Raw genomic sequence first — 24,421 nt, 5'->3', positions numbered from 1 at the left:
GCAGGATGAAATGAGGAGGCGACTCTCAGTTTCTTCAGGGAGGGTGGTTTTATTGGTAGGGAAACGTGGAGGTTCAGGTAGAAGGAGCTGAGAGCCCCGGGGCAGGGAAAGCCTCGGGTTTTACAGAGGGTGGGAGGGGTGAAAGATAGCAAATCAGAGAGGGATACATTAAGGATTGGCATAATCGGAGAACCCATCAAACACAGTTGTGGGAGGGACCCTGGCCCCTAACCCAATCACCCGACATCCTGGCCCGAACTTTCTAGAAAAAGAGGCAGGGGTGTCAAGTGACAGGCAGGCCGTCAGGGGTGGGGAACAAGAAAGATACATTTGATAACCAAGACAACTGGGGAGGGGTTTGGGGATTGACACAAACTGGTAACAGGGCAGGACCTTCTGAGAGAACAATGGGGGGAAAACTGAACAAACATAAAACACACCACAACAACACACGAGTTCCTATATGTACCTGAGTGTCCAATTCCGCTTTTAGGGAGGGATTTGCTAGCGAAACTTGATGCAGTAATAACCTTTGAAAATGGGGAACTTATAATGAAAATACCTGAATCAAAGATGGGACAGATTTTAATGATCAAAGAAAAACCTGTTCCCTCTATCCCTAGGGAGGTAGAAGATGCAGTGATTCCCTCTGCATGGGAAACGGATATACCAGGGAAATCTAAATTGGCACAACCAGTGCATGCAGAGTTTAAAGAAGGGGCAAGGGCTGTACAAGTCAAACAGTATCCCCTAAAACCAGAAGCACAACAAGGAATACTAAAAATTATTGATATGTTCTTGAAATACTGAATTCTAGAAGAATGTGAATCAGAATTTAATATACCAATATTTCCAGTAAAGAAACCAAATGGTGAATATAGATTAGTGCAGGATTTGAGAACAATAAATAAAACAACAAAGGACATTTATCCTTTGTAAAAGAGATATATAAATGGTTTACTGTAATTGATTTAAAAGATGCCTTTTTTCTGCATACCCCTTGACAAAGAAAGTAGGAAACTGTTTGCCTTTGAGTGGGAAAACCCAGGGAACGGAAGAAAGATCCAGCTCACCTGGACATGACAAGAACTCACCGACCCTATTCGGAAACCCAGCTGGCAAAGGAGCTGGAGATTTGGACCAAAAATGGGCAAGTACCAAGAGACCAATAGCTGTTGTTGCAGTACGTTGATGATATACTAATAGCTACAGAAGAAAAAGCGACCTGGAAAAGGCACAAATTGCTCAACAGACTTTGATCTACCTGGGATGTGAAATTTCACAAGGGCAACGAAAACTAGGTACTAACCGTATCCAAGCTATTTGTGCAATTCCAGAGCCCCAGAATCTACATGAGCTGCTAGTCTTCCTCGGGATGGCAGGATGGTGTCGCCTGTGGATCATGGACTATGGACGGATTGCAAAACCCCTGTATGAAGCTCAGAAGACGCAGCCATTCATCTGGTGCAAGCCACAGAAAGAAGCCTTACTAAAATTAAAGGAAGCACTGACAACTGCTCCAGCATTAGGGTTACCTGATCTGTCTAAAGATTTTCAGCTGTTTGTACATGAAAGGCTGCGCCTAGCACTAGGAGTCCTGACCCAACATCTGGGAAGCTGGAAAAGGCCGGTGGGCTACTTTTCCAAACAACTTGACAACATAAGTGCCGGGTGGCCTTCATGTCTGTGGGCAGTCGCAGCCACTGTGATGCTGATACAAGAAGCCAGGAAGCTTACTATGGGAAGGCACATAGATGTCTATGTACCATACATGGTAACCACTGTCTTAGAACAGAAAGGGGGCCATTGGCTATCTCCAAGCAGGATGATAAAATTCCAGGTAGTCCTGACCGAGTAGGATGATGTCACATTAAAAACAACTAACCTTTTGAATCCAGCTTTGTTCCTAGGTACCACAACTGAAGAAGGCCCATTAGAGCATGACTGTGTAGAAGTAATAGAGCACACCTATTCAGCAAGAAAAGACCTGAAAGACGTCCCACTAGAGCAGCCAGAGTGGGAGCTATTTACAGATGGGAGCAGCTTCGTGGAAAACAGAACCAGATATGCTGGATATGCAGTAACAACAGTCAGTACAGTAGTGGAGGCAAAAGCATTACCACCAAATACATCTGCCCAGAAGGCAGAACTGGTTGCTTTAACCAGGGCACTAGAATTAAGTGAAGGGGAAAAGGATAAATATATGGACTGTCTCAAAATATGCTTTTGGAGTGGTGCATGTAAACGGAGCACTGTGGAAAGAAAGAGGACTATTGTCTTCTCAAGGTAGGCACATTAAACATCAAAATGCAGTCCTGCAATTGATAAAAGCAGTATAAAAACCTGAACAAGTAGCAATTATACATTGTAGAGCACACCAATCAGGAAACTCCAAAATCTGTGAGGGAAATCGAAAGGCAGACTGGACAGCCCGACAGGTTGCTTGAGAGGTGCAAACAACAATGGCATTGATACCTTTAAAGCTTAATGTATCCCAATTCAATTTGCCTCCAAAACCAAAATATTCAGTAGAAGATGAGAGACTGGCACGTTTGCTAAATGCACAAAAGAATTCAGAAAGATGGTATGTGACTGCACAAGGACAAATAGTGGTACCCCCCTTGATAATGAGAGAAGTTCTACAAATCAAACATAACGAATGTCATTGGGGTGCAGAGGCATTGGTAAAATTGCTAAAGCAGAGTTTAATTTTGGTACAGATGTTAACAATGGCAAAATCAGTAATGTCAAAATGTGATATCTGCTCGAAAAACAACCCAGTGACTAGACGACAGGCATAGCTAGGAAGAATTCGGATAGGAATAGAGCCAGGAGACTATTGGCAGGTAGATTTTTGTGGTGGTTTGACAGGAAATGTGTTTTTTGGGATGCTGTGTTTTTGGCCAATGGATATTCAGACTTTAATATTGGCATTTAACCTGGCCATTGGGACATGGACACGCCTCTGAGAACACGGGGTTAAAAGCAGAGCTCTCCCCTGGGAGGGTCCTCTTGGGTTTCCGGCGGGAAAGAGTTCGGGTCTCTCCCCCGGCCCAGCTGCTGGCTGGGCAGGGGGAGGGGAAAGCCATGTGGCCGGGAGAGGTAGGCCTGAGCCCCGGGGTGGAAGGGTGGAAGAGAGAAAGAGAGAGAGAGACACCGGGAGCCATCGGGCAGCCCCCCCTGAGAGACACAGAGAGAGAGAGAAAGAGCCGCTGCCTGGGACTGTAACCTTGAAACTGGATAAACATGGGCCTGTGCCGGCAGCACGGCTGGGACGGAGAAGAGGGGGGGGTTCAGCCGGCCGCTTGTAGGAGCTTTTAACCCCTTTTTGGAAAATGAGAACTTTACAGAACATTGACCTTTCCTAGAAGATAGAGTGGAAGATGAAAAAGGAAATGGGCCAGTGTGAGAGAGGTCTGGGCAAGTGAGAGATAGTAGAAGAATAGAGAAGAATCCTAGTGGGAAGAGATGATGGAGTAGCTTTTGCTGGACTCTTTTTGTATAGCCATGGACAGAACCAAGAGGGTTCAGTGTTGATGCCCCTCGGCCCCAGGGGGTGAAAAATATGGGGGGGACAGGTGTCCCAAAGGAGAGATTGTGGGGACAGGTGTCCCAGAAGAGAGATGACGGCCTCAGAACCAAGAGGGTTCAGTGTTGATGCCCCTCGGCCCCAGGGGGTGAAAAATATGGGGGGGACAGGTGTCCCAAAGGAGAGATTGTGGGGACAGGTGTCCCAAAGGAGAGACTGTGCCTTTTTTGGATCGGGACAGAGCATCCTTAAAAGGCAACCCTAGAAGCAGCTCTGGTCCGTGTTCAGTGGTGAGAGCACTGGACATGAAAAGGAAGAAGTCACGACGGCAGATGTTCTCCGGGCGGTGCCACGAGTGACACAGAAACACACGAGGCTTCGACTGTGTTTCCAGGGGAAGCCCATGGTACAAGAAGGACTCCTCTCCTCTTGATGAACTGAGGATTGATTGTCTAAAAGGTGCTGCTGGACCGAGAGTTGGTGATTTGAGGATCAAATGTATTGTGTTGAAATTTGGTGGGGGGAGGAGGAAATGCATTTGTGAGGTTTTCATTTTCCCTGTGTGTGTGTTTCATTTTATCTGTAGTTGTAGAGTAGTTAATAAAGTTCTGGTTCTTTTTTTTTTTTCCCTAAGTAGGAGCCTGCTTTGCTTATTCCTGGTCACATCTCACAGCAGAAACCAGGGAGAAGGTATCTTCATGGGGGCACTGGCATTGTGCCAGTGTTAAACCATGACAATTTTGTAGAATTGCCAAGAACTTGAGGATACAAATACCTGTTAGCCGGAGTTGACACATTTTCTGGATGGCCAGAGGCCCTTCCCTGTAGCACAAACTGAGGAAAGGAAACAGTTAAGTGGTTACTACAGGAGATTATTCCCAGGTTCAGGCTACCCCTAGGGGTATCATCAGATAGGGGGCCCCATTTCATAGCTACAGTAGTAAGAGAGGTAAGTAGATTGCTGGGGATAACTTGGGACCTCCACACACCGTGGAGACCCCAGTCAAGTGGACAGGTAGAGAGGATGAATCAGACACTAAAAAGGCAAATCAGTAAAATTTGCCAAGAAGCCAAATTGTAGTGGCCCCAGGCTTTGCCAATAGCACTGTTAAGGATTCAGATAAAGCCTAGGAGTGGGATGTCAGTCAGTCCTTATGAGATATTGTATGGGAAACCATATGAATCTCCTGACCCTAACCCTAATGTACACGTCACAGGAAAGCAGGAAGTGTATAATTATGTTCTGTCTCTCGGGAAAGCTTTAGCTCAGCTCCGGAGCATCCTCGTGTGGAATAAACCGCTGACTCTCGAGAATCCAGTTCATAACATACATCCAGGAGATGAGGTGTAGATTAAAAACTGGAATGAAGAACCGCTGGAAGAAAAGTGGAGTGGACCCCATCAGGTACTGCTGACCACCTTTACAGCAGTCAAAGTAGCCAGTGTGGACCCCTGGACTCACTATACCCAAGTGAAGAAAATCCATCCTGGATCATGGACTGTGTAAACTGTGGAACCAACAAGGCTGCAGATAAAATGTGTTTAATTGCTTTGAGAATGCTGTCAGTAATTGTGCCAATGTTATGGTCATTAATGTCTTTGGGATGTGGAATGCAAAAAGATCAACTAACCACTCTTCATTCTAGAATTAAGAGAGAGGTACAAGCAGAAACACAGGTGATAAAAGTTTCTAATGCAGTTCAAGCTGAGAATGATTGGATTAGTCAAAGACTTTGCCAAAATGCAAAACATCAGTAGAATAACTGCCTGTCTGCCAATACCAAAGGCAGCAGGAGACCCAGTAAATTGGGGAATCATAACATCAAAACTACCTGAAATACAAAAGAACAAAACAATTGCATGCAAACAGGTACTCGAGTCGAGGCAAGTAGTCAAGGAAACTTGGGAGAAAATAGGAACATGGATGAAACCTATAAGCCAGAAAGACTGTATTCTAAGTGATGGCACACTAGGAACCCCTATGGGAGAGTCAGGAGGCATCACACAATGGCAATGCTATTTGCCACACTATAAAAAGATTATAGAAAATGTTACAGAAACCACTCTGGTATGGAAGTGTGAGGCCAAGGATCAGAAAGATCGATAGAGCCTTGGGACAGTGCGTGGTCTGTGAGTATACTTCAAAAATTCCAATATATAGCAAACACCCCTTGGTGCATTAAGTGGGAAGGCTCTGAGAATGAAACAGATCCAGCAGTAATGTACACTGCCACTAGTAGCAGATCGAGGGCAGACAAAGTAAGTTGGTGGGCATGTAATAAAACTTATGACTGCACTTCTGATGATGCAGAGATAAAACAGATGCCACCCCTGGCAATAGCTGTACAAATTGGTTGTGCTTGCAGAGGGATCAAACATAAACAAGGCAAAGTGAATTATAAAGTAGTTGTAGGATGTACCAGGAGTACAGTCCGAAGTCCAGGGCAATTTGTATGGGCAGCAAGCGATGGTACCTGGACAACACATCTGCCTGTGGACAGGAAAGTAAAGGAAATTACTTTGGGCCTCCCAACGTTATGTCCAATTTGGAAAAAGTCCCCATATAACGGAAAACATGAACTTCTGCAGATAAGAGCAAGACAAGAAGTTCTAGACAATGAAAATCTAGATGACACTTGGCAAGAACCCTCTAGTGGAGTGAAATTTGGGTGGGCCCTAGAGTCTTTGCTTGGTCCTATAGCAAACTATCAGAGTAGAAGATGCTGTACAAACTTACAGGTCAGGTAGATAGACTGGCAAGAGTCACCCGGGAAGGATTTAAAGAATTAAACATACAATTACAAGCCACCACAAAAATGACTTTACAAAATCGATTAGCCTTAGATTTGTTACTCCTGAAGGAGCATGGAGTATGTGGATTTTTAAAGGGATGGATTGATCATTGCTGCGTTCACATCCCAAATGTAACTGCAGATGTAGAATATGACATCAATCAGTTGAAACAAATAGAGCATGAAGCACAAGAAGAGCAAAAGGATTTGACTACAAGCTGGTTAGGCAAAATCTTTAAAGGGTTAGGGTGGAATGTGAGTTCATGTATTGAATCTGTCATTGAGAGTGTGATAATCTTACTAATTGTATTCTTAGCAATTTGGTTAATTTACAGCATCTTAAAAGGAGAGATACAGAAGAAAACATCCTGGAACCAGAAAATAATAAAGGCACTGACACAAGATCCACGCCCACCATCTTCTGGTTTTCCAGTTCGTGATAGCATCCACGACAACGTTTACATCAACCATGGATTTGAAGAACGTCAAGTATAAATTGAGAAATAAAGGACTGTATCAAGTGAAAACATTTACACCTATAGTGAAGTGAAAATGCTTTCAAAGGGGGAAGAATGATAGTGGGGCCCTGGAAAATGTTAAAGATAGACTCTGAAAATGTTAGGCTTTGTGTTTTGCCAGATCATTGCACCTGTGTAAGCAGTATGGAAATGATATAATTATTAGATGTGATGATTGTTTAGTAATTAAATATAATTATTGTATAATCATAAGAAGAATCATGAGAAACTATGTTAGAAATTTCAGGGGGGGTCACGAGGAGCCATGCTTGGCTGAAATCTATGTATACAATAGAACAATATAAGTTTATATCATTAACATGAAAGTTATATAACGATAGAATATAAAAACATGTTCATCCCGAACCCATGGTGGAGTCAGATTTGGGTTGGTAACCCCTGACACCCAGAGCTCTTCAATAAAAGCACCTACATATAATCATTCTTGTGATTATGTTTCTGAACGCTAACAAGTGTATGCAACCCACAGCGCAGGGAGAAGTATTGACTCAGTTCTGAGAACTGAAGTGGTGCTTAGCACCTGAAGCTTATGGTCAGGAGTTTAAAAAACAAACAAAAAATGTACCTATACAGCTAGTCCTTTACATTCAAACTTTCATTCCCAAGATAATAAAAAAACAGAACTTCACCTCCTGAAGGTATTGAGTTTATAGAAATATCCACTGATTTTAGAAGAGACCTACAAATAGCTCAGCAATTTTGAGAGAGCAGAGCAGTTTAATCATCAAACAAGGATGAGGGTACCTATTTACTCTCTAACTTCTGCAAATCTCAACCTAGATTTGTCTAAGTACATAATCATCTGATTATTTAGATGCTAGCTGAGTAGAATTCCACTTTATGCATATCACTTAGTCACTTGAAACACTACCAAGTGCCATAACTGAACTAACTACATAAGCTTATTGCAGTAAATTGTACCCTTTCTTTCCCTATTCCCATGTTATAATTAGTTCGTGTAGCCTTCCTGGAAGCATGCTGTAATCTCTTCACAGCAGAACTAATTTGTTATTGAGAACTGTAAAAATACTTCAAATGCTGCAGAAATAACAAAATAAATAAATTCTTTTCCCAATTAGTTGCAATAATGTATAAAATGCCCTAGCTAACAGCAAATCAATACCGGTGAGAAATATTAGCAATTAAACCAGTCCTTTTCAGTTTGACAATTCCAAATCTCAGAGGCTACATCACCAGGGTTATGCAACTTCTTTTGCCACATAACACTGTCATCCAAGTTGATGGGTGCTTGATTTTTAAGCCTTTTTGTAAAAAGACAAGACTAAATAAAGTTGTATGCAACTCACTATATTCAGATCAATTCACTCAGTACCGCTTTTTAAAAAAAAAATCTTACAACTCCTTAACCAGTGATCAGTTTGGCCCTTTTGCAAAAGAAGTAACAGATATCATATCTCATCTCCACAAGCTCTGCTACAAACTTATCTCAACTCTATAACTAAGATACTAATTCATTTTTCTACCTGCTCTTTGTCAGATTTTAAGTCAGGATAGACTTTCCCTTAATTGCACACTACTGTTCTCCCCTTGCTGTTCTATCTTTCCAGCTTTCTCAACCTATTACGTGTTCCAATATGACACAGATTTTACTTGTGTATTATGGAAAATAATACAGACCCAGATGCCTCATGCAGGAAGATACATAAATAGAGAATTAGTGGTTTTTAGATGGGTACAACTGTTTCACCTGCAGAAGTCAGTGTCTGCAATCTGTGCCATCCACTCTTCTGAGTGGAAAGCAATGAAAGAGTTAAAATGAACAATGAACGATTTCACACAGAAACCACCAGGAATGCATATTCCTACTGGTTTGTCTTTTTGGCTACATTTGCCTTTTGAGAATACCAGTTGGTAAAACTGTTTAGAACTCAGACACAGTGAACAATAAAACTGCTCTAAACTAAACTGCTACAAAGTCAGTGTGTAGATGGAACGCATTACAGCTGCCTCAAGAAAAAGCTGTGCAGCTCAGCAAAACAGAAACTTAGGAGGGTTCCGGAGCTGAGATCTAGCAGATGTTTGGAATATAAAGGAAGTCCAATCCTTGAGAAAACAGACAACTTCAAAGATCAAGGGGCTGATTCTTCATAGCTATCCCTTTTCAGAAAGGGAAACATTGACCTTCCTGATAAAGATTTTGTATTAGTATCTCATTGCCTCAAAAATCCTTCCAACAGATTAAGTGAGACCTAGTAGTATTGTACTGCAACTGGAATAATACAGAGATTCAGATTTAGAAAAATAAATACAGTAGAAAATCTTCAGTTAACTACATATTTACAGAAAAACAAACAAAAAACCAAACCAAAACAAAAAAACTCCAGCAAATAAATCCAACACTATTTTTCATGTATATGCCATCCAGCTTGCTTTTCCTCCCTCTCTCTGTTCCCAAACAGCAAAAACCTCTGCAATGCCTCCTGAAGGCTGTCTGCCTGCTATCTTCACTGCCCACCTACCGTAGGGAGCAGCTCCTCCCACCTGCACATAAAAGCCAAGTGCATACTACCAGCAGCAGATCAGAGCACTTTCTCAGTCCTCTACTGTTTTGAGCCAGTGATCTTCTCTCCTTGGATCTTGTGTACTTAAGGTAAGATTACTGCTACTTCAGGTTTCTGTTCTACCCAGCTATTGTGAGGAAGTCTTAATGTGAACTCGAGCACTGCCTTGCTGGGTGGTGCTGGCTCCCCCCCTCGCCTTTTTTTTTTCAGATGTAGTGTCATCTGACATTTAAGTTAGTAACAGTCTGTTGTTTTAGCAGAGAAATAAAAACAGATCTTGCTGGGAAACACTGTGGCTGGGAAAAGGTCTTTTCTCCTTTTCTGATGGATTTTGAAGAGATTAGTATACCCAGACCAATTACAGCGATTTATTATCCCTCTTAATAGTCTCCTTCACAGTCCAGTCAAGTTATGGGGGAAAAAAAATCACTGTAAAGCTTCCTTAAATTCTGTTTGAGGAAAAAAAAAAAAAAAAGTGGTTAGTGGTAATTTAAGGAAGGAACTGGGTTTTATTGCTAATATCATTGACTAGACAGATTGAGACAATCTTGGGACTGAAGTGCATCTTCACAGGTTTCATTGTGTTTAAAAAAGGTGTGATGGAATTTAAGCCCTCACAGAAGCACAGTAATAAGACTAATGGAATTCATTATCTAGTACCAAATATACTTAAAGTAGATATTTTACAAGCAAAGTCCTGTTTCTTGGAACAACAGACCTTGTGTCTCTATGAAACTTTTAGATCAGCTTGTTTATATTTTTCTGCAGTTCTCCCACACAGGCATTTTTAGCATTAGAGGAAGGAATAGTTGAGTGCCTTAAAGACAGCTACTAAACAGTTAAAACATTTAAAAGTGGTTTCAAAACTATATTTGCATTCCCATCCATCCATCTGTCCATCCTCACGGAGATTAATCTATTAGTGACCAGTAGCGGTTTTTCACATTGTGTGAAACAGTGTACTTTTAGCACACACAGTCACCTGTTTAAAGAAATTCCATCACAGAAATCCTAATCCTACAATGCCTCTCTCCAGTGCTCAGAGAGGAGGGAAAGCATGAGCTGCCAGTACCAGCAGTTAATGCTACCTGTAAATGCAAAATACAATCTTCAGTTAAGTAGTGGTATTTTCTTCTTAATGTCTAATTCTCTTTCTAAACTGAGTCCTTTTTGGTCTTTCACAAATAGAAAGTTTTCTCTAGAAAAGAATTACGTCCATATATATAACTGTATTCACGTTAGCTGCAATATTTTAAGTTATAGTACTGTATAACAGCAGAACTCTGCTCCAAGTAGCCTTTTCTGCATACTTTATCTAAGATTTTTTCTGATTTTATATGTTATCTATTCTAATTAGTGGGGAAAGAAAAACACTGCCTTCAGATATTTGCCTGCAAGATTACATAAGTATCTTTAAAAAAACCCAAACAACAAAAATCCAAAACCCAAATAAATTGAACTATTCAAAAAACAAAGTACAGTGTTTTCTACAGCAAACTTACAGTAAAACTATTTTTCCATCCAGGTAATAAATATAAATTGCCTATAGAAGACAGGAAGACAGCCCAATGGTTTTCCTCATAACTAACATTAACTCTAAGCTACAAAATTTCATTCCTTAGTTAACATGTGATTTTTACAGCAAACCTCCCCTTTCCAAAAACATCCCTGTTGTAAAACACAGATATGTGATCTTAAGTTTAACGCATACAGAATTTAGGTCTACAGTGTGGCAGTAAAGCCTGATTTTTTCACTCAGAGTTTTACTCCATCAGATAAATCGAAATTTTTGATAGAGCAAATTTCATGGGAAAAAAAAAGCATTTGCCACAGGAAATGTGTATGTAGCAAATACCTTTTATTAAAGCCTGCTGGGAAATGTAATGTTTTGGCATTTGAAAAATGGATTGCAGGACATATTAAGAAAACTTTATTCAAAGGAATGCATCTAATTTAGATCACAATCTCCTCTGAGCAGTTTCTCTCAGGCTGAGTAGATAATTCAGCTTAGCATCACTTTGCAGCAAGGGATGAAGGGAAACTTTGCCCAGCAGGTCTCCCAAGAGAACTAGGATGTCTAGGAATGCATTTATTGACCTCTGTGCTCATCTGAAACGCCTTTTTACAAGATCAAAGCACGCTGATATTAAAATAAAAGTAATGTTTAAATTAATGCTACAACCTGAATTAAGGAAAAAAAAAAAGGAAATCATTGGGAGAGCAAGGAATTCAGATTTTTTGAATAATGATCATAACATTTAAAAATAATATAGGTAAAAAGACCATATTAATTTTTTCAGCCAAAGACCAGTTAAGTGTTAAGCAGGGATGCTAAGTCACTTCTACTGGCAGTTATGCTTAGTTTTTTAGGTGTTCATTTAGGGCAGTAATATCTACTTAATCCACTAGTGTAACTCCCAGTGCTGTTTAAAGTGCTAGACTAGATACTTAGAAACAGAGGATAAACATATCTCTCTCTGCTTATCTATGCATAGTTTTGCCACTGCTTGGGAGAAATTCTTACCTTCAGGAATTTATTTTCACACCTCTCTTTAGGGAGAGATTATGTTTTCCTCTGGCGCTACTGTCACTAAATATATAAATTATTTTACTCAAGGTCACACTGAAAATTTATGGAAGAATGTCAGATTTAGCTCCTCTAGTTTCCAGGACAGCACTAATCCCACACTTCATTTTAAATTTCACCTTATAAAGTCCACCCCTTTGTAGCTTCTCTGTCTTTGCATGACTCCTTAGGGCTGAACATTAGGGAGAGTTCCTGTGACAAATCTTGAGAGATGTAATTTACTCCTAACACTTTCAAAATTCCTGTGAAACCCTTTACAAACCCCTTTACAGGATTTACAAATAAATCATTCTTGAAAGGTGTAAATAAACAATTAAACAAATAAGCAAATGCTCATCTCTTTCTTGCTCTCTGCGGTTAAAGGAGACCAGCCCAGTCTTGGCAGGCTGAGGAAGGAGAGATCCACTGCCATGGACAAAGAAATCATAGACAACATCTGACTATAGAACTCAGCCTTGGTAACTCAGCAGCAGTAAAGAGCTCAAAGAGAAGCTCATAGGGTTTAAGCAAAATTATTGAAAGGATCTTGTAGGGGACATTAAGATTAATCTTCCTTTCTTTTTCACTTCTACAAATATATGGGATATCATGTCATACCCATTCAAACAAACAAACAAGCAAGCAAACAGACAAAAACCAAAGCCCCAATAACCAGCTTTGTTCTATCCCTTTAGTTTTCAGCCCTTAGGTTAATTTATTAGGGTACAGATTCATAATTGCTCCTATGGCCTTGCAAATACTGAATTTCAAAAAAACCTCAAAACAAAACAAAACCTCAAAAACCTCAAAACAAAACCAAACCAAAACTAAATAAACAAAAAAACGCACCTCACCCAACAAATTCCAGTGCTCAATTTCCAGAGTTACTACCCTAGCAATAGAGGTCTTCTCTCTTACTCTTTTAACTTTAAAATTACTGCTAAGCATGCATTGTTTGTAGAGAAAGTTGTGAACATGTGACAGGTAACTGGAGGACTAGAAAAGGAACCATTAATGGTCATCTCACTATCTGCCGCAGAAGGCAATTTTTATATATCTATGAGCATATCTGCATGGCAAAACTTTCTGCCCCCTTATTCTGTGTCTTGCTATGTATCTCAGGAGAGGTAAGATTAAGTTTCATCTCTTGAGCTTAAATACATGCCTATACTTTCCCTTACTTCTTTTGCCTTCCAGTTATTGTAGGCTGTAGGTTCTTTATTTCTACAGGGAGATAATTTTAAATTTACACTAATGTCATATTCCTAAAAGAGCAATGTTTTAGTGGAGGTAATGTAGTGAGGAACAAGACAATACAAAAACATTTGAGGTGGTGTGTTCTGTCCATTAAAAAAAAACAGCAAACATCTGTACTTAACTGTACAAATGATCTTTATTTTTGCCAGTTACACTTTCTAGAGTTTTGTGTAAGTGTTGTTGTCTTTTTTGTGGCTTTCCCTCTGCAAACAGAAATCCCAGAAAAAGTTGTGGATCTATATATATATATATGTTCAGAAAGATAATGATGACTCCTGGTTCTGAAGCCTCTTTGTGGGTCTTAAGCAATAACTATGCGTATTCCCTGTAGTCACCAGCAAACAATAATGCTTGCTCTTCCTGTGCTCCTGAGATGTTGGATGTGTTTCTGTAATTGTCTTGATGTGTAATGAATTTAATGTCTCATAATTGCACTGTAGGGAGTTAATACCACTATGAAGTCTTGGGACATCTTTAGGTGATTAAAATTTCATGCAAGTCCATATTTTATAGCAAAAGCAAGATAAATGTAAATTTGTCGCTTATGAATGGCAGATGAAACTGTATAGGGGTGACATTAGATGGACCCTTTTCAGAATGTAGTGAGAATCAGTGGCTTCCCTTGGTTATAAAAAACACATAAAGCAGCCCTATGAGAGTGTTTATCAGTTCCCTCTGCTGGCTACAAAGCCCAGGCCAGATGAGCAGCTGTGTTTGCGGAGGCGAAGGTCTGAAGTTCTATTCTCAGTGCTATGAGCCGGTAGTGAGCTGATGACTGTGGTGTCTGTGCACATCTGTGGACATCATTCTTTATTGGGATCTCATCAACAACCACACTGAGTTCAAGATGAGGGCACTCAAAAATAATGTAGACTGCCTGGTAGGTAAGAAATTTTCCACTTTGGGTTTGGAAGCATGCCCGCAGCTATGCCATTCATAATTCTACACAACTAAGGCATCCTTTTGTTCTGCATCTTATGCGCACCTTGGTTTTTCCACCTCTTCAAGACAAATGCGTGTGTATGCTCATTACACTCATTTTAGAGACATCTGGGCAGTTAGCACAAATATTCTTGGCAATCCGGAATTGTAACGCTCCAAAATGACAGCTTTTGAGAACTCCACATTTGCAAGTAAGAAGTAAATGGTACCAAAAAGAGCACTCTAACTGTATTAAAAAAAAAAAAAAAAAAAACCAAAAAAACAAAAACAAAACAAAAAAAAAAACCACCACCAAACCAACAAAGCAAAACTAACAAAAACTGCACCACAAAAAAAAGTAGAACCTTACTACTTCTTTTTCATTCCTGTAGGATAAGGCCTATATAACCTGGGTACACAACTGGAGAAACAGGTCATAAAATTTATGCAGTCACTTTGAAATAAAGCTGAGATGAAAAAAAAAAAAAAAAGTACTGCAAACTTAAGAAAAGATTTTTGTTTTAAAAAAATATCCACAGCACTAAAAATAACAAACTCCTGGATCAGCTATGCCAGTTCACTTCAGCTCCTAGGAATCTATCATGACAATACATAGGATACATAAAACCTATCCCATTAAAGGGAGAATGAGGCAAAATTAACAGCTTGACATAGTAGATATCAAAGGTATATTAAAAGCCGGAACTTTGAAACATCTGCAGCATATGTTTCCTGCTAACTTAAAAAGCAACCACACTTTCCAGACCAACATACTTCTGCATTCTTCACTCTGAAAGTGAGAGGCTGACAGTTGCACACTGTGGATTTGCATAAGGGAACTCCAACCAAAGCATTTGACCATTTTTGCAACAGAAAATTCTGGAGAGTAAAACAAGTTTCTAACAAAACCCACTCTTATTATATGAAGCAACAACACATGTATGTAATACATATTTTCTGGAATGGAGATGCTTGCCTTTTCCTCTCACTCAACATAGTTTTTTCAAAGGGACAGAATGGAAGGTGGCACAGCCCCAGGGACACACAAACAAAAGATAATCAATTTACCACTAAAGGAATCTAGCAGTCAAGTCTGCTTATGCCAGCACATAACTCACCTCTGTTCTGCCCTTCCATTCTTCCCAGCACACATGGAATTCCAGTGAATGCACAGTATCAGAACAAGAGTCTTAATGTAGCTTGGAGACCAGAAATTTTCTTTCAGCTTGCCTTAAAGAATAGCAGCAACAACAACAAAGGGTTAGTTGAACTCTCAGTTGATGGATATTAATGTAAAACACGCAACTGGGACCCTTGTTGGCAGATTTCAGCAAAAAGTCAAGAGGTAGTTGTTGTAGATCAAAGCTGAGCACTCTGTGTGAGGACAGTTTGTGTTGCCAGCATGAATAGGTCTGCTTGCAAGCAGCTATTATTGAGCAAACCCGTCTCTGTGGCAAAAGAGTGGGATGACTTGTCAGTAGAGGTGAATAGCCAACTGAGCTGGGTGATAGCTGGTTGCCTCTGAAACAAATCTAAGTTCACTCCTAATTCTTCTCCAAGGAAAACCTACAAACCCTAATGAAGCGAATGAAGGGATATTTAAAGGGGGTACAGCTCCTTTAAAAAAAGATTACAATCTCTACGAGCGGATACATTCTGATTTCCCAATTACATTGTGGGCCCTCAAGCAGCCATCAACAAAGAGTGTGTTAAAGCTCTACACTACAAAAATATAAGAACTTTATTACTCCCTTCCCATTAACAGGCTAACCTATATTCAAATAGGAGAATTAATGCTAGAATGAGTAACCAGGGTCCTTCCTCTACAACGCAACCTGCACTACAAATGAAAACCCTCTGCTACCTGCACTATAGATGAAAAGCAAGTAAGCAAAGAGGGGTTAAGGAAGTATATCTCATAAGCACTAGCATACACACAAAACATATTTTATAAAATTAAGGGGAAAAAAAGACATTCAGTACTTATTTCCTTTCAGTCAGTGGCTTGAATTGAATTTAACATAGTAGCACGTCACATTGTTTGCTGCAGAAAAATGCAATGCTTAGGGCCTTTAGGAGTAAGTCTCTTGTGCTTTACTGATTCCAAAAATGTCAGTGCTTGTCAAAGTATTTCTGAAATAAAACCAAAACTGTGTTAATAAAATGAACTTTCTAAGACAATGCTGGCCAAAACTGTATCTTAGATTTCTTTTCAGTAATAAACTGCCTCTGTGGTTGCTGAGTTGGGAAAAGGATTCAAAGAATCAAAGACAAGTTCTCAAGTTCTGGTTAACTCTGGGTAAGAAAAAAACAAAACAAAAAAACCAAAACCAAAACAAAACAAAACCAACCAACCAAACAAAACCAAAAAAAACCCAAAACCAAAACAGAACAAAAAACCAAAAAAAAAACACCCCACCAAACAAAAAACCCCACCACTGAAACAGAACACAAGCCCTACAGTAAACGGACAGACTTTTGCTGAAGGTTGGCAGAGCTTAGCAAAATCTAGCTATACTTTCAAAAATGGCTGTAATCATTATTACGCTCTAGTTGAAGATACTCCAGGACTGCAACATTCACTGTAGGTACACCTTGTGATATGCTGGTGTAGGTTACTGACAAGCCTCGGTACTTTAATAGGTAATCACGTAATCATAGGCTGAATGTTAGTTCAGAACAGCTACCATGCCTGTTTATTAATTCCCTAAGTGAATTAACATCTGTCCCATCTTATCCCAGCCTAATGGATGAATAGCTCAAAAATATGCTGCAGTGAAGTCTGAAGGTGTTCATGATGAGCTGAGTTCCTGCTGTGCATACAAGCTGCATTCAAAGCCAGGCAGTGAGAGCTCTGGACTGTTCTGCTTTATGTTCCTGTTGGTGCAGATGCAGCGGCAGCTCCTGTCTTCCATGGAAGAAAGTGGTGCCATAGTTGGACATTCTGGGTCTGTTAGAGGAATTTCTGCTCTCCTCCAGTTCAGCCACCCTGTCTAAATTTAGGATGTCTGTGCAGTACAGTCCAAGCTGCCACTGCAAGGGTTTGTTGTTTTTTTTTAGTTTTTATGCTTAGGAACTCCGACAGACTATTATTATCTTTTGGATATCTTAATACATCAGGAAACATGGAAGACATTTCAGGATTGTTCCCTAAGCTTGCATTACTAGTCTCAGCTAAAAACATTGTTCATACAGAAAACTGTATATTTAACATTCAGTCATCATACTTGATTAAAGAGTAATTTACAGGAGTAATTTTTTTTTAATGGTATAGAATTATCACATGGTTTTTAAATAGTAGTTTAAAGGAAATCCATTCGTCTCAGGTATGTTTTGTAATGTCACCTTCATTCTATTTTGATTTTAGATTGCTCTTAAGCAACTAGCTCCAAATACTCAATCTTTAAAATCCAAGTGGTGGTTAGTTCTGGCCTGAGATTCTTACGGAATATTTCTGTTCCAGAGTCAGGATGAGATAGCTCTTTGATTCAAATTTCAAGCACAAAAACTGCCTTTCACTGAGTTCAGAATTCACTTACAATGAATATTTTATATTATTTTTCTAAATACCCTATTTTCAGCATCACATCTCTCACTTCTATGCTAAACACTGTCAAGAGCTCAATACAAAAGGACTGACAAGCAAAATAAATTAAATTTGTGATTGCTCAAAGGTATTTTTTCTGCTATATGTGCTTTGAACTAACTTTTACTAGCTGCTTATCTCATGAAAACAAGTATTTCAACAATAAGTAAACAGAAGCCTATTATATTTTCAATGCTCCACTTGTCAAGCACATTTCAAGAGCTGGGATTTTACCTTGTACATTCACAACATATGCACAGCCTTATCCTTCAAAACAATGACTGCAGCTGAGACTGAGAGCTGCTCCTGCAATTCCCCCCAAACCTGAAGGAGACTGAGGAACTAACATGGCATCTTCTGGGGGCATTCAGCATCACAGACCTCAGCTTGGGCTGCAGCAACCCTTCCTTCCTGGCTTCTTCTTCTCTACCACCAGACATGATGAGGAGAAATATTTTTGCTCTCTCAACTGCCTATTGAGAAAGTTGAGAGGGTTGAGAGAGCTTCAGGAAAACATGTTGTACCTAATGCCCAAAAGCTATGAAGATAGCAGGAGTTTGTCTGCATTTGTGCATTCTGTGTTCATTATGTTCACTGTCAGTGGGCATCCATCTTCCCAAGCTTTGTTAACCTCGCACCAGGTCTAAGATGACAGAAGCATGTGAAGGCCTAAATCTTAACATCAAGGCCTAAACCTTAACAAGGCAATTCTACCAAAAAGTAATTAGTTTTTCTACCCCCTGGCCATCACTTAGAGCTTGCTTGTTAGCTGGTCTCTGTTTCGTGGATTAAATCTCCCTTCTTGTTGATTAGGCTTGAAAGTATACAAAGATCAAGCATTAAAGAACATCCTTTCTTAAGAAAATTTTACATATTCCATACTTTCCAACAAGCGGATTGCATTTAGCGATGATTGAATTGTAATGGTGTTGTAGTCTACTCTAAAACAAAACCAAACTGCAGGGCGCCCTGAGGGCTTCACCTTGCTCCATGGCGAATACCTACCGGTAGCATGGCCCTGAGGAAAGCTGCCATGGCCTGGCAGGGTGGTGACAGCTTGCTCTCACCAGATTGTGGAGACATCTCACCCTCACCAGGCTGTGGTGGGGGCAGGGCCAGGCCAAGCATGGCCCTGGCTCAGGGCCCCTGTCAGTCAGGCTGGGCCCTTCTCCCTGAAGCACCTCTCAGCTCCTGTGGTGGTTGTGGTTCCCTCACACTCTAATGTCAGCGCCGTTTCTGCACAGGGGCAGTCAGAAAACTCATTTACAACCTGCGCCTCCCATTCCTAAAGGAGAGGCAAGGGTTGAGGAGAGCAGAAACTCCTCACAGACCAGTCAGCTGAGGAGCATTTATGGAAACACTCAATACATTTGAGGTTTCTTGGGTTTCGGAGTTACAGCCCTGGGGTTTTGCTGCTGCGTGCCAGCCCTCAGTGCCCCTTGGAGAAGGATCTGGGCAGCATTAGCTTGCACAGATGCCGATGGTGCTGGAAGGCCAAAAATGAAGGGAGCTGCGGGGGGCGGGCTCAACTCTCAGCTGGAAAGAAAATGTCACATCATGTGAGGGAAGGCTGCTCAGAGAGAGAAGGAAGGCTGCTCCAGTACACACTCCAGGAGGTTCAGGACCTTTCAGATTTCCACATCTGGAGGCAAAACTGAAACTGCTGTAAGTTAAAGGGAAAAAAAAAATAGGAGGAAAGTAAAATAAGGTCAATTTTAAAGTTAATGTCCCTGGATCTTAAAATCAAAAAACCCACCTGCAAAAGATACTACTGTATATGGTATCTAGTGTAAGAGTAACTGGTCCTGTAGAGTTGAAATCCTAAACCCTCAGAACTCTCCCAAAAATACCAAACACTTGGGTGGGATGTGAGGAAAGAAATATCGTGTGAGGAAAGAAAATTACAAAATTACTGTACTCAACAGGCAGGGAGTTCAGAAGGCAAACAGCTGAATGGAACAGCTTCATCATTTCTTTACAATGTATTTTCCTGGCACTGCTTTGTTCTGCACAAAGGTTTTTAAGGCTGAGTTCTTTTGTTCTGTATGTTACACCTGCTAGCATGGTGAAGTCCTGACTCATGATCAAGGGTTTGAGACAAACAAAAAGCAGTAGCTCCTGAACTACAAGGCTTGTAAATTGTACACAGAGGAAAGCTGACTCCTGGACTCCTGCTCCAGTCACTTTAACACAGTCCTGTTTACACAGATGTTTGGTATGTCTGGAAAGACACTATGCTACAAATGCTTCACCTCCCTTTCCTGGCTTCAGAAGCATCCAAGAACTTCATACACAGCAGGTTAATAAATTTATCCTTACAAGCACCCTGACAACATCACTCTCATTTTAGAGGAAGTTGAGGCACAGAGAAAGTTCCTGGTGTAGCATTTCAGGAGATTGCTCCTGGCCAGATTCTCAAGTGTCTTCCCATCATGATGGGAGCTAGATGGAGAGTTTGATTCCAATCTGAGCACCTCAGTAAGAACCAGATTTTCACAAGTGATCAGCACCCAGTAGCTCTCACAATGACACTTGCAGACAGATTTTCTAAGAAGTTCCTTTGATCATCTGTCCATTGCCTCAGTGGAGGCAGAGAGCTTTTGAAAAATCTGATCCTGTTTGTGGGTGCTGGGCACTTCTCAAAATTCTTCCTTAAGTGACTGGCCAAGCATGCAGAATAAAATCTGAGCAGAACCATTTTGCCTAATGCCTAGGCCAGTGATTAAACCACAAGTGTATTCTTCCATCTTCAGCAGAGAAAGAATAGACGCTAGTTGGGGGGCAGCAATCAAAATGCCAAACACCCGCTGGTATCCGTGCCTGCCAAGAAAAATGCCGGGATACTTGTGGACAAACCAGACAGCCACATTTTGGTACTTTCCTGAGAAAGAATTATTTCTAGTAGCAGTGCCAATCTGGCAACCTGGTTTATGCTCTTTCCAGATGTACCTCTTTCTTTCTGGGCTAAAACCTTTGTGAACATGCCCCCATAACAGGCACACCCTCCCCACTCTTCAGAAAAAACAGCAGCTATCCAAATACTGTCCTGTCTTCACTATTCTCAGAGAGCCAGGCACGCTTGGGCAAGACAACACTATTTTGTATTACGATATTGAGAAGCAGTGATTGTGTCAGTGAAGATTCTTGTTTTCATGGAATATTTAATTCATTTTTGAGCAGAAGCAACCACTTAGATGCAGAGAAGGAAACACATGCTATTCTTGGCTGGACTTTATCTCTGTGGGAAGCAGCAGCGTCCTTGAAGCAGTCTCTGTACACTGTATGATTTAGCTACATTTATGATTGTACTGAACCTCAAGCAAGGACCTGAGTACCTGAGAGTGTAAATGTGTGCAAAACCCCCAAGCCCCAGCATGGATCCTCTATTTTATGACCTGTTTGTGTGGGGTCCATTTGCAAATGACAGTTTCCAAAGCCGTGCGCTAATGGCTAACTTATAACTTCTTCTTCAAACTATGTTCATTCAGCTGCCAATTGAGATGCTGCTCTCTGTGTCACTCAGCAGCGACTTGTTGGACTATCCCAGGACTCTGTGTCAGAATCCAGCTTTCATTAAATGTTCTCTGTCTTGCCTCTGTCCCCAGCTTTCAGACCACCTCCCAAGTAAGTATTTGACCAGTCAGGCAATATGAAGATAAGGCACACATCACTGGTATGCTTTAAGGGAGCACAGATATCACATGGTAACATATTGAATGAAAATGTTTACAGAAAAATAGTTTTGTAAAACAGCTCAGACTAAGCTGTTGCTGAATGTTGAGCTCAAGCTTCAAGCTGTATAAGCCAGAAACCACAGCTGTATCTTTTCTAGCTGCAGCTAAAACCAGAAAAGTGTACTAGAAAGATCTTTTTGGGGGATGGGGGGAGGGAGATACTCTCCTAACCGAGGATTACATCTAGAAGTGTGAACATTTTTCTGCTTTGCTGGTTCTGTACCTGCAATAGCACACAACATAAGTGATGATTGTGGTTTGTACTTTGATTGTTGAATGGCTGCTTTCACTTGATTCTGACATGTGCTGCAGTAATTATTCTAACTCTTGTCAGAAGCTGGACTTCAGATTACTGCCCCAGTCTAATAATACAGCCTCAGCTTTACAAACAGAAAAAGTAAGGCAGGAAAGGATGAGCTCATGAAGCACATTTATGCAGGCAGTTAACGGCACATGCTTTGATGTATGTTGTGACCTAAAATGTTAGAGGGAATGTCACGGAGGAACTTGGTTTATGATTAGTTGTATTGTGGGCCTTACAGTTTTGTTAGTAAATTCATCACTACAACTTTTCACTTCTTCCATCTTGTAGATTTTTCTTTATTTTAAATTCTCTTTTCCTTCCAAGAGAAACCAAGGCATTTCAGTGAAAAAGCTGGGGTCAGCTGAGGGCCAGGTCAGGAAGTCTGTCTTGGGTGTCACTGCCTGTAAACTCAAAATCTAGCACCAGTTCAAAGAAAGGTCTTAGTTCAGAGAGCAGTGTGGTAATTAGGACACAGCCTGCTGGTAAAGGACTGGGAGATGTGATATTGAAGCAGAGGTACCAGAAAGGACCCGTGAAAAAGGCTGGCAGGTTTGATAGTCAAGCCTGATGTGCCTTTGGAGCAAGAGCAAACAGGAATTCCCCTGGTGACAGGGAAGGATGCTGACAGTAAGCAAGGTCAATATGCAAAAGATAGACCCTTCTGTGCAATTGGCTTACTCTGGAGTCCAGGTCTTGGGACAGTAGGGCTGTTCCAATTTGCTTTTCGAGCTATATATATCAGCACCAACTTTTTCTCCTGGTCTTAAATGTAATTTGTGGCTTACATCTTTTGTATTAACAAGATTGTACAGAGACTTAAAGGTAGGATAATCAACTCCAGATAATCAGTCTCATTATGAGATGCTGTTACTCTGGGAAGACTGTGTTTCTGTCAAAATTTGTCAAGAAATGCACTCCAAGAATTGGGAAACATTTCCTTTTACTACTAATGCTTGAATTTCCACTAGGAAGCTGTTGTTTTGAATTTAGATATTCTGAGAAAATGTTTTGCTTATAAATTCCTTCTTATTCCTTCGGGAAATAATTGGAATTACTTATTAAATATTATCACTTAGAATTGGAAGAAAATTCACTGTCAGGAGAGAACAGTCAGCATTTCCCAAATCATTCTTCTCTCTGTGCTCATGCAAACAATCACTTGAAATCACTGCCTGACACAGGACTTGTAAGAACCCAAGTCCCCATTTTTAACCCAGACAAGAGAAATTTGTACTTCATAAAACTACAAAAGGCACCCTCCCTAAACTGAGTAGTGTTCCAGCCTTACAGATTCACTCATGACAAAGCAAAACAGCCTCCTGACTGAATTTACACAGCTAAATAAATAACTTTTTAAGAGTTTAAATGTCGTTGTGAAAGTAAAAAGATGAAATGTGCTGTAAATCATCTCTACAAAACCAGAAGTAGTTACATTATAAGTAAACAGAGTTTGCTTGGTATTAGGGACATAGGAAATTCCATTCAAGAACAGACAAATGGCACATCTTGTCTGGTATCCTGCATCTGGCACAGGCCTATAACAGATGCTTAAAATACTTGGCTCCCTTGGTCCCACAGTCTTCCCTGTTCCACCTGCCACCAACATTATAAATCACAGTTTTCCTAACTTCTGGTGAAAGTCCTTGCCCTGCTCACTTGCATAACATGGGAGGTGGAAGCAAGAGCCAAAGGAATATATTTGCCCTGTGTGATCCTTATTGCACTGTTTGGTACTGATTTTGCCCAAACTGTGGTTCTGACTGGTCCAGAACGTGTAAGGCATTGCTGCCTGTGTTGCCCATGTAGCCAGAGAAAGCTGCTCGTAGGTGAGCACTGTGCTTGGCTCCAGGGAAAGGGGGCAGGGACCCCTTTTCATCCTTGTTTGCACATAGGAGGCCAGCACAGCTACCACTGGCCTGGTACTAATCAGCGGCCTTCTTTGTATCGAGGCACTGCCTCCTAATTGACCTCTATTGCTCAATGACATTTATATCCTCGTGTTGCTTTCTTAGTAACTTTGAAAGTTTAACGCATGATGACTAAAAATTAAATTAGTTTATTGTTTATCAAGGAGAGTTCACTTTTGTCCTTATTCCAAAGTTTATCAAACATGGTTCATCTACCCAGTGGGCCACTTAATGCATGTTCCCCTCTTCAGGTGACTTATGCTTCTAGCCATTATCTCCAGTCTGACATGCCTGTATCCAACAAAACTGACTGTGACATTCTCCCTAACTAGAAATGTTACTTGCCACAGATGATCTCTGTCATAATCAACATTAAATTCAATGGTACAGTTCATTAAAGGCCTCTAAAACAGACTAATGAAAAATCAAAACATTCCAATTTAAAAAGTTAAAAGTTTTAAAACCCTATTTATTAATTGCATTAAAGCCTCTCTGTATTCCCATGTGAAATATAATAGAATAAAAAGGTTAAAGAGCACTTATGACTATAGGTAAAGCAACCAGCCAGGAAAAAAAAATTACATTTGAAGAAAAAAAATTGTGCCCCTCAATTTGAGCATATTGTCTTTACAGTTGCTAAACGATGCTTTTAGAGACTGACTTAATAAATCTTTACATATTTATTAATAAGGGAAAACTCAATCCTGATGGTGTGCAAGGGCTGTTGGATACAGTTTGATATGTCAGTTTTCTCCATGCTCAAG

The 24,421-nt window shown here is 40.5% G+C and overlaps 2 protein-coding genes across 4 annotated transcripts in view; one reads left to right on the top strand and one right to left on the bottom strand.

Annotated features, from left to right (window-relative positions):
* DCBLD2 (discoidin, CUB and LCCL domain containing 2) overlaps positions 1-24,421 on the bottom strand; it is a 428,333-nt gene that overhangs the window by 320,456 nt on the left and 83,456 nt on the right. For both annotated transcript variants that reach the window (XM_071433400.1, XM_071433401.1), the window contains exon 2: positions 15,245-15,356. In XM_071433400.1, the coding sequence (XP_071289501.1) occupies positions 15,245-15,263 (19 nt within the window). In that variant the 5' untranslated portion in view covers positions 15,264-15,356. The remainder of the gene's footprint in view (positions 1-15,244; positions 15,357-24,421) is intronic.
* COL8A1 (collagen type VIII alpha 1 chain) overlaps positions 9,364-24,421 on the top strand; it is an 87,622-nt gene continuing 72,564 nt past the window's right edge. The window contains exon 1 of one of the 2 annotated variants that reach the window (XM_071433395.1): positions 9,364-9,471. The gene's annotated coding sequence lies outside the window, so the exon portion shown is untranslated. The remainder of the gene's footprint in view (positions 9,472-24,421) is intronic. The other variant, XM_071433397.1, reaches the window with a different exon arrangement.

Source organism: Agelaius tricolor, unplaced genomic scaffold (genome assembly GCF_023055355.1).
Source record: "Agelaius tricolor isolate 1412-34295 unplaced genomic scaffold, bAgeTri1.0.p SCAF_9, whole genome shotgun sequence".
Lineage (NCBI taxonomy): Eukaryota > Metazoa > Chordata > Aves > Passeriformes > Icteridae > Agelaius > Agelaius tricolor.
The sequence above is the reverse complement of the archived record's forward strand: the minus strand, read 5'-3'. Positions and strand labels throughout refer to the sequence as shown.